At 39.2% G+C, this 10575-nt stretch overlaps 1 protein-coding gene across 1 annotated transcript in view; it reads left to right on the top strand.

Moving 5' to 3' along the window:
- CAB39 (calcium binding protein 39) overlaps positions 1-10575 on the top strand; it is a 71031-nt gene that overhangs the window by 27549 nt on the left and 32907 nt on the right. The window contains exon 2 of the mRNA XM_006028078.3: positions 7157-7314. Within this exon, the coding sequence (XP_006028140.1) occupies positions 7201-7314 (114 nt within the window). The 5' untranslated portion in view covers positions 7157-7200. The remainder of the gene's footprint in view (positions 1-7156; positions 7315-10575) is intronic.

Consider the following 10575-nt stretch of genomic DNA (forward strand, 5'->3'; position numbering starts at 1 on the left):
ACATAAGTTGTTTGAGAGTAGGTTCAGGCTGGACATCAGGAGGCACTACTTCACAGTCAGGGTGGCTAGGATCTGGAATCAACTTCTAAGAGAAGTGGTGCTGGCTCCTACCCTGGGGGTCTTTAAGAGGAGGTTAGACGAACACCTTGCTGGGGTCGTTTCACCCCAGTACTTTTTCCTGCCATGGCAGGGGGTCGGACTTGATGATCTGCTCAGGTCCCTTCTGACCCTACCAGCTATGAAACTGTGATTACAGTGTGTATATATATTTTTCATCAAGCCCACCTCAACTCCTTCCTGCTCAGTGACACCATCTGCTACAGCCACCATGAGAGTGAGACCCTGCCCCATGTTGTTGCAAACCCCACTTGAGAGCATGGCTACTATGTCACTGTGCCTCCTCCCCAGACTGCAGCAGTCAGCTGTGCTTGGACATTGTGGAAACAAAGACCATGAAAGCATCCTGATGTGACCATCCTCTTTGTGACCTGGTGCCAGACTTTCACTGAAGCCTGGAAGCAAAACCTGTTGAAATGCAAGCCACTCACTGGCGGATACTCTGAGGGAGAAGGGATTTGATGTATCGTTGAGTGTTGGGGCACTTGGCATGAGTGTGGGACCAGAGCAACAAGGGCACCCTATGAGCCTGCAGAATATACCCCACTGCTACGTGAAAATGATGAGGTGCCTCATGGTATCTCAAGAACCATTGCCAGTATGAAGATACCTGCCAGAGGCCACTTGTCAAAAGTGAAAGTGAGATGTAGACTGAATCTGCCCCCCCCGCCATAGATTTGCAAAGACTTTTCATTTTTTGAATATTCCCCACCCCAACAATTGTGTTCTGTATGCTGAAGCTATTGCTTAAGAATGTCTTTCCACTTTACAGCTCTGTACCAATGCAGTTACCACATGCAGGCTCTTACTTCTCTTCCTATTATAGTGTGATATGGGAAAGTTTGTAACCCCTTCAGGCTAGTCTAACATCGGCTGCATGTAAATGGCCATAATTTTTAATGTTTTCCAGTAAAGTTTTGAATATGTTCCTTCAAGGGGAGAAAATACTGGGTACTAGAGAACTATCTAGTGGAGGAGAGCCCATGGTTGGAAGATAGGTAAATTAAAATAAGAACATGGGTACAAACTTTTAACAGCAAATATAATTAAGCATTGAAATAACCTGTCAGTGGAAGAGGTAGATGTTTCATCACTTCATGTCTTCTATTTGAGACTAAATGTCTTTCTAGAAGTAAGGCTGAAGTGATGTTTTAGCTGTGACGGTCCAGAAAATGTGTGAAAAGCAAGGCTCTTTTTGGTGTAAGAAGAGGTTTTGTCACTGTCTGCTAAGAGATGAGACTTATTTTTCTTGGCCTGCTTAGGTTACTAAGCATATATTGAATAAATAAATGCCACTGTTTTTCACTACAGCTGCATCTGCTATACATATGTTGGCATAGACGTAACTGAATATGACACTTGTGTTCTGTGGTATGATTTTTTAAAAGTGTAGCCAACATAAGACATTAATGTTAAATTTAAAATCCTGCGATAAAAAGAATAAAGTTTGAGAAAACTTTAGATTTTGAGATGTTGGACACAAAATAGAAATTTTATAAGGACTGTATATTTGAAGTATTACATTTTAGAATAGATGCTTGCATAAAAAGGCATAATCAAAGTTAAAATAGTGTAATACTGGGTTAAACTAATGTTTTATTTGTGTGTTCCACTTGAAAACAGTTGAGACGTTTGACCAAACTTTTTTTATTTTTTTTGGTCTAGAACATCGCAGTCTAGGATTTCTTATTTGATAGGTAAGCAGAAAGGCAAGGCATTCTTTTCTCTGCCTTTTCCTGTTCCCAGTGTTCCCTTAACTGCATTCTAGTATCAAGGGAGTTTCTGAGGTCCGCAATTGTGATGCTTGAATGCCTCCAATGCAGCCTTCCATGGAATAATTTGATACAGAGGTGCCAGTAAATGAGGATGTCCTATACTGCTTTATATTTTCAGTATCTGTATCTTCATAGTGCATCTTCGTTGTAGAGCAAACAATTTATATACAGTAATTACTCCTTGCTAAAGTATCATTGTTTATAGGTAACTAAATAAATTTCTCAGTGCATCTTTTTGTAACCATTATTTGATCTTATCTATATATTGAGCGCACTTTTTGACACTTTAAATTGGAGGAGATCAAGATGAATTAGGGAATGTATTCTAGAATAGAAGATTCTTTTGAATATTAAGTTAATCGCAAGGAAAAGAACCACACATCATGCATATAATTGAGTTTGTTCTCATGAATCATACTTTTCAGGAAGAAAGATCTTTGTAGAGGATGACTGTTTAGAACTCTCTCACTCTTTATCTTTCTTTCTTTTCTCTTTTTGGGGTGGGGGAAGTAGGCGAAGGGAAGCAGCCAGGCAATCTTAAGCCTTTCAGAGCATCATGTGCAAGAACTATACATCAAGGGCAACACTTAATCCATCATTCCATGTGGCCGTTTCAGACTGTTTAAAATTTCACATAATGCTTACCAAGTAAACTGTAGACAGCAGAATTCTGTCTTGGTATAATTTGAAAATTGTGTACAATCTGAAACAGTAAACAGTCAACTCCTGTTATCCCTAAAGCCTATTTCATGCCAGGATGGGTCTTGTCTGATAATTGTGGGAGCTCACAGCAACCCCATCTGTGCCTTTTTATACATTGCAGTTCACTGCTTCACAAGACACTTCTCCTGCCATCTCCTTCTTTGTAGCCTTTCTTTTCTGCTAGGCAGTCAGTGGCATGTTATATATTGAAAGCAGTGCAAATGCTGCTAGCAATCTAACTTTTCAAAAAAGCTTGGAGACGGGTTAAAGCTGCTTTTTTGAATCTGCAGAAGAACCAGCTGTTGATACTAGAAGATTTGGCATTTGACTTGGTTCGGGTAGTTGGTTTTTTTGATCAGTATCAAATCATTTCCTATTGACTACTCTTTTTGTTAGGCAGATGTGACATGTTACAGTTTTCCCCAATATCGTACAAATAGTGTCATTGTCTATTGTTGCTATCTTCAGCACAATTTTACCAAGAGAGTGAGGAGGAAGGAGATCCTAGGTTTTTTATTTGCTTGATTTGCTAATTTGTAGTTGGCAGTTCTGTTTTCTGTTCGTTTGTCAGAAGCTTATAGTGAAATGTATCTGGTTTCAGAGAGAGCATATTCAACTGTACATACGTTGTGTATCAGGAGTTAATTTTATTAAATACTATCTTCAGATTCCTCAAATTTAAAATTCCAGGATAAATACCAAAAATCAGATTTTGTCTATGTTCTACTGATGCCATGCTTGGAACAACTAGTGGGTGACCAGTAGATCAAATTAGAAATATTCCTGCAAAGATAGGGGATACATCATTGTAAATAAAAAAGAAAATGCACTTTCCTCAACTGCTAGTAATCTAAAGGAAAGTTTATGATGCCTATCCAGTTTATAAAGCCAATAATTAGATGCACCTGAGAGAATAGTTTGCTGTTGTTTTTTATTGAAATGAGTTAGTGCAGTTCTTTCTGGATTTTTATTCTGTAAGCAGTATTGTCTGTGAGAAAAATGATAGTATAAATGTTGCGAGAGGCAAGGATTTTTGTGGGTGATATTTTTTCTTTGACCAGCTGCGTGGCTGGGATAAAATTAGGCAAGCTTTCAAATACAAAGTATGCTTCATCAGGTTACCTATAAAGAATGATACTTTAGCAAGGAATCACTACTATATATAAATTGTTTGTTCTACAACCAACATGCACTATAAAGATACACATACTGAGAATATAAAGCAGTATAGGACATCCTCATTTACTGGCACCTCTGTATCGAATTATTGCATGGAAGGCTGCATTGGAGGCATTCAAGCATCACAACTGCAGACCTCAGAAACTCCCTTGATGCTAGAATGCAGTTAAGGGAAAGGTACAGAATGCAGTTAAAGGAAACATACAGGTACAGGGAAGATTAAAAACAGTGGATATGACTGTGAGATTGGAGAGGGGAGAAATTCCCAGGGATAGCAGAAAAACCACTATCAGGAGAAAAGCTTGATGGGAGACTTAAGATCTTTCAAAAGGGAGGAGAATCATTACATGTAGTATGAAGGAGGAATTTCAGGAATTAGGTAGATGATATTATGCCATGAAGTCACTATCTGTGTTCAGTTTAAGTAAGACTTTTGTACCAGATTTTGCTTTTGACTGTACTTATTCAGAAGGCAGGGTATATATGCACCTTTAGACTAACTAAATAAAATGTAGAGAGAACACACAAGGTTGTTCAACCATTGTTAAAGATAGTAGAGTTGTGGAGGTGTAACTGGGGAAAATTAGGTTTTAAATATTTATTACCAGTGCTGACACACAAGCTTAAAAGCGCCCAGCTTGACTTACAGATCTCAGGTTGAGCTGGCAAGGCAAGAAATTAAGGGGGAAAATCTTTTTAAAACCTCTGGCAGATGTAAAAACAATGGCATAACTGGGATTGGAGGACTTTTATGGCCCCAGGCCAGATTATACGTGGAACATCTTTATGGCTGGTTTGCCATTTTATGGGTTTTTTTAAAATTGGGTGAGCATGTAGCACTCTTGCCATTTATGCTGTATTTTACATATATGGCATGATTAATATGCGTGTCAAGGGCCTAAGAACAGACAGAACAGACCTTGTCTGGATGTAATGGAGATGAGGGCATCTTGTAATTTGAACAGAATAGTTTTCAGAGCAGAAGTGGTCTAAGGGTGCATATTGAATGCTGCTGTAATTTCCTAGTGTCATCTACCTTTTTGGAAACTTTTTTTGTATTCTTAGTCCTGCAAATAATAGCTGTGAGTTCTCTAACTCCTTGAAAGCTTGCATAACTTGTATTAAATAATAGTTGATATTCTTGTTGTCCTAAACAACAGTGATCACAATGTTTTGGCTTACGGGTTTTTTTTGTTTTTTTGTTTTTTTTTTAAAGAATGAAGTGAAGTAATAGTGCTATAGTCAAGTAATGGTCAACACATTATTATAAAATATCATTAAGACATGTTTGTATTTTTTAAGCAGTGGAAATTCTTTGGAAGTTTTGTGTCATTTTAATAATTAAATTTTATAGTAATACTTTTCTGTCTGGCATCTAAGAAGAGTATGATTTAACATTAGAACTACTTGCAGCTACTCATAAGTAGAGGCAACATCTTCTAGGACAGCATCAAAAAACAATGAAGTTACTGTAGTTTCTATAATCATAACATATGTAATAGTTGGGGTTTTTGGCTAAGGTTTTAAATAGGTCTGAGGACCTCTATCCTTCTATGTGTTCAAATTGTTGGTCTCAGACTCAGTGTAACTGGTTTATTAAAGAAATTATAATTTTTGCAAACAATTTATGTATAAAATGTTGAAATGATTGAAACTTGAGAACAGAGACCTTTCTGGACACCTGTGTTGAAAAGGGCAAATTTGACTCAGCCTAATTTCCCTAGCCCTACTGAGCTAAAATATTCTTAATTAGTGACAGGTTATTAAATGAGGAGCTTTGTAAATTAGATACTAGTTGTTCTGACTGACTGGCTATTTTCATTGACACCAGGTGGGGAAAGAAAACAATTGATGTTCAGGGTGATATCCCTGCTTTGTAATGACAGTGTCACCTCTGCTCTGTCAGCTTCAAATGTCTTTTGTCTCCAGCAGTAGTAGTAACTCATCAGCATTTTTAGTTCAGGACTTCCTGTTCCTTTGTATCTAGACCAGAGTTCTAGAAGTACGATTTATGAAGTTGTTTCCGAGGAAAGCTTTTTATTATTGTGTGAAAGGGGAAGTACAAGTTGAGTAACAAATCTCAGGTATTTAAAGATTTATAATGACAAAAGAATATACTTTTAAACTAGAAAATATTTTCACTTCCAGTTTAATAAATGATATATGGACTATCAGCTACGTATTCTTTGAAAAATTCTGCCCTCTTTGGGCAGAAGGCACACCTCTTTAAAATGAACAGTTTAGTTTTGGTTACTGAGATCATATTACATGAGATTAAAGAATGCAGAAGCTTTTTGAAATCCTTTTACTGGTAGTAACATTTCTATTTTCTAAAATAACAGGGCTTCAATTTGAAACCCAAGTTTCAGGACTCGAGAGCAGTAATCTTGTATATATAAAAAAAACATTCTGTCTTTCTGTAACGCTTTATTCGCACTCTGATTGGTTGTCTGAAACAACCAATTGGAATGCTCCTAGAGCATTCTAGACAGGAGGCGGCAGTGGTGGCATGTTGCCATGATAGTGGCGATGGAGTGGACAGAGCGGGGGGCGAGGCCAGCAGTTCTGGCCTGGCCCCCCTCCCCCTGGCCCTGCTCCTTGGAGGCAGGTGCGGCACAGGGTGCTGGCTACGCAGTGCTGGTCTCAACCCCCCCACCACCCACCCACAGCAGAGGGCCCCCATGACAGCAGGGACTGGGGCCGGAGCAGGGGGTACTGCCACTGCCGCAGGCAACCTCCCCTCCTATTCCTAGGAGGCAGCAGAGCTGTGTTGAATGGCTGGGGATGGGGGGCACACGGGCCCACACCTGAAGTAGCAGTGGGGATTGTGGGGGAACTGGACCCAAAACAGCAGGGGGGGAGTGGGCCTGGACCTAAAGTGGCGGGAAGGGGGGAAGCTGGAACCCGACCCAAGGGTGGAGGGAAATGGTCTTGGCCCTGGACAGACAAGGGACTTGGGGGGGGGAAATGCAGGCTTCTGTCCCTGCCTGCCCTGCCCCCCGTCCTGCTTGATGGGCAATTTGCTAGTATTAGACATAAAGAAGCAGGGACAGAACATCATCTTAGTGACTTTCTTGCCAGTGTAAATTCAAATAATTCGGGCATTTCTGTCATGTTAGCATGTAATTTTATGTGTTTGTGTAGTACCTTGGTTCTCTGGGTATTATTCTAGAAAAAAGTAGCTTAGATTTTGTTTTACATTTTGGAGTATCAGAAACCCAATTGAATTGGTATGCAATTTAATGCTGATTTTGTTATTTTATTTAACTTTTGATATTGTTAAATATACTAATACCTTTATAATACTCATTACCCCTCTGTCAATTCGATTGTTATCAATCTGCTGTTTCTTGTTTTGATCTATTTTTATTGTCTATTTCCAGGTGAATCAAGACTTACAGAAGAAGGACCTGTGTAACTTGCAATCATGCCATTCCCCTTTGGCAAGTCCCACAAGTCTCCTGCAGACATAGTGAAGAACCTGAAGGACAGTATGGCAGTACTAGAAAAGCAAGATATCTCTGACAAAAAAGCCGAAAAGGTAGTTTGTTTTTTTTTATGGGATTTCATCTTTTGCTAAACTTTCCATTTCCTTTTCACAGCTATAGATTTTATTCAGTCATATATGGCTTAACTATTATTTATGTGGCTTAAATATTATTTCCCTTCCTTTACTAAAGAATAATTGTGTTATCTTTTGAACTTGTGCTTTCGTGTTATTTAGTTGTGCATTCTGATGCCACTGGCAGTTGATATGTTCGAAATTAATACTTTTCTAAATATACAAAAAGAAACAACTTGATGGAATAACTTTCATAAAGAAGAAGAGTCACACTGCTAGTCTATTGGAAGCAACTTTTGTGGAGAAGGGGATAATTCAATACTTGTGGCCCAATATCTCTTCCCACAGAGCAGTGACTGTTACTTAGAAGCCACTCCAGGAATACAGACATGCTGCAAATATAGATAACAGCAATGGCCTGGCTATTAAGGCTAGGGACAAACATTCAAAAAGCCTGAATTGATTTCACCTTTGCAGATTAGTCAAACCTGGCTATGCTGAACCAGTTTGTAACCACACAGACATTCTCTCTGGACTGAGGAAATTCAGGTACATGCCTGCAGTGCCTCAGGCTAGAAGCTGGGGGTCGCTAGAGCAGCCCTCCCCCCTCTTGCTCAATGCTGAGCTATGGGGGGGCCTTGGCCAGGCCCTGGCAGGAGGCACTGAATAGGGAGCTCTGCCTGCACCATCCCAGGCTTTTCCCCATCGGCTGATCAAGGGGTGGGAGTGTTGCTAGACCCCAGCCCCAGGCTAGTACTCTGAGGCAAGGGGAGGTGTGCAGTGCATGCATCTGTTGATGATACAGAGCTTTTCAATCTCCCTCCTGGCTTCTTTGTACTGTTTGCAGCAAACTGACAGGCAAGCAAGCCAGCAGGGGGCTGATAAGTGTTTATCACGCCATCAGCAAAACAATAGCCTCTCTCCATTAGTTCAAGCTCTTAAACAGCTTTTTTCCAAGGGATGTTACCAGCTGACTTGTTGATTAGCACCCAAAAGCCACTGTTCTGTCTGGCTGTCCCAGTGAAAATGGAGATGCACACACAGACACCTCTCAGCATTAGCTAGCATACCACATATCTAGGGTCTGTGGGGCTGGGGTCTGTGCAGTGGGAGATGGGAGGGGGGAGAGGATCCCTGCTTGAGCAGCGAGTTGTGGGGGTAGGGCAAAGAGAAGCCAGGCAGACCCTGCTGTACCTGTAGTCTCTGCCGGAGCTCTGCCAGGGAGCAGAAGGGAGGGGCTGGCTCTGCTGTTTGGAGCAGAGTGGCCCGACCAGACCAGAGATCATGCTGGGAGAGTCTGGCTTAACTTAAACCAGCAAGGGATCTGGGACAGACATTGCATAAACCAGTTTGACCCAAATCAGTTAAATCTGATACTACATTAAGTCAAGTTTATCTCAAACTGGTTTCAACCACTTTCAGACTGGTTTATGTGTACTGAATGTCTGTTTTGTTACAGGTTTAGACCAGTTTCTGATCACTCAAACCGGTTTATATGTAATGTCTGTCCCTAGCCTAAAACTCCAGATGATGAGTGAAGTTTTTATCAGAGTACAGCAATACCTAATCATGCTGGTTAGGCAACTTCCTCTCTTTAAGAAACTGCTCCAAAGTAGCCTCAAGATGTGGAATGCAATTCTTGTACCTTCATTAGACAATCACTTTATTAAGCAACTGAGTTTTGTCAGTTCCCTGAATAAATCATATAAGAGTTGAATGTTCGTTATTAGATTATTGCTGTGCAAGGTCCCTCCTCAAGACCTATATAACTTATGAAAATCAGCCAGCCAGTTATGTCTAGGTTATGTGAAGTAGCTAGTTAAAATGATATATGCTGTAATGTGCAGATATCAGGACTTGTTGAGTTTATTTATTAAGTCACTTAAATCTGTGTTTTTTTCATTATGCTTTGTTTCATTGCCAATTTAACTCATTGTCTGTCACGTATTGCATCTTGTTACAGATAAAATTATAAACTGTTTGTTGTAGGAACCACACAAAAATGAAATTTTAAAATGTACCTGCAGTCTGCTTCCTAGCAAAGTTGTATATTAGCATCATTGTTTAGATTTCTGCTTGTCAAAAGATGCGTTGCATCATCTTGGGTGATACAAGTTGTTTGTATCTTCTGATGGTGGTCGGGAATGTTAAGCAAATCTGAGGATTTAAGAATGGGGGGACTAGATAAGTTTTGTTGTTTAAAACCTCAAAACATGCTAGGTTTTAAAATTCTCTCCAGATATTTATTTAAAAGTATTGGTAATAATTGCTATTTTGGAATGATTTTTAAATAGATTTAAAATCACTATACATGGTAGTGTCTGGAAATGGATAATTAAGCAACCTAAAGCATATAATTACAATGTATATCAATGTTTCATATTACATTTTAAAGAGTACAAATGTTTTGAGGCAAAAACAAATTGTTTACATTTAAAACTAAATTATGAAATACGTTTAGGGGTTCACCCATTTACAGTTAAACCTAAATAGTCATATGATCAGTAACTTAATATATACATACTGTAACCTGTAATATTTTCTAAACCACATTAAACTAGATTAATTAACTAGTCTCATTTCCGGAAAACTTCCCCTCTGGACTCACTGTAGTGATTATTCCCTGACAAAGCATAAACTTCTGGCACATTGAAAGTGCTGGCTTTCAAGCTCTCTCCCATGTGTCATTTGCATCTAGCATTAAAAGCGTCTTATTTTTATACCCTTTTCCATGTTTGAAAATGTTTATTGTAATTATTTGGTAATTAATAAATTAATCTTTTAAACAAAAGGTTGTTAGTACTTTGTGGAATGCAGTGTTTAATTGTGTAGTTTAACTGTATGCTGCCATGGGTTAACAGAAGCATCCAAAGATGTTGGTTGCAGTAGTTCCCCCGTGTTTCATTTAGGATTGCGGCCTTATTGAAGGACCAGGGTTGGAGCAGGTGCTTTTCAAACACAGCTGAAGACTCGATCCCTATTTCAAATATTTTTTTAGTCTTCTTTGAAATGAGATGTGACAAGTGCATGCAACAACAATAGGAAAGACTAAGTAGAACATGCAACAGTAACTAGAAAAAAGCTGTATGTTAGCTGTTGCACAAGGTGATAGTTCCAAATCATCATATGTCTCATGATTTATCTCTTGTAAGTATAGTTAGATAACAGAACCATTATTGGTTGACTGTTCCTGAGTGATTCTGTGTGTTTTTAATTATCACAACTCCTATCGTAGGGAAA

Source organism: Alligator sinensis, unplaced genomic scaffold, assembly GCF_000455745.1.
Source record: "Alligator sinensis unplaced genomic scaffold, ASM45574v1 scaffold572_1, whole genome shotgun sequence".
NCBI classification, from domain to species: domain Eukaryota; kingdom Metazoa; phylum Chordata; order Crocodylia; family Alligatoridae; genus Alligator; species Alligator sinensis.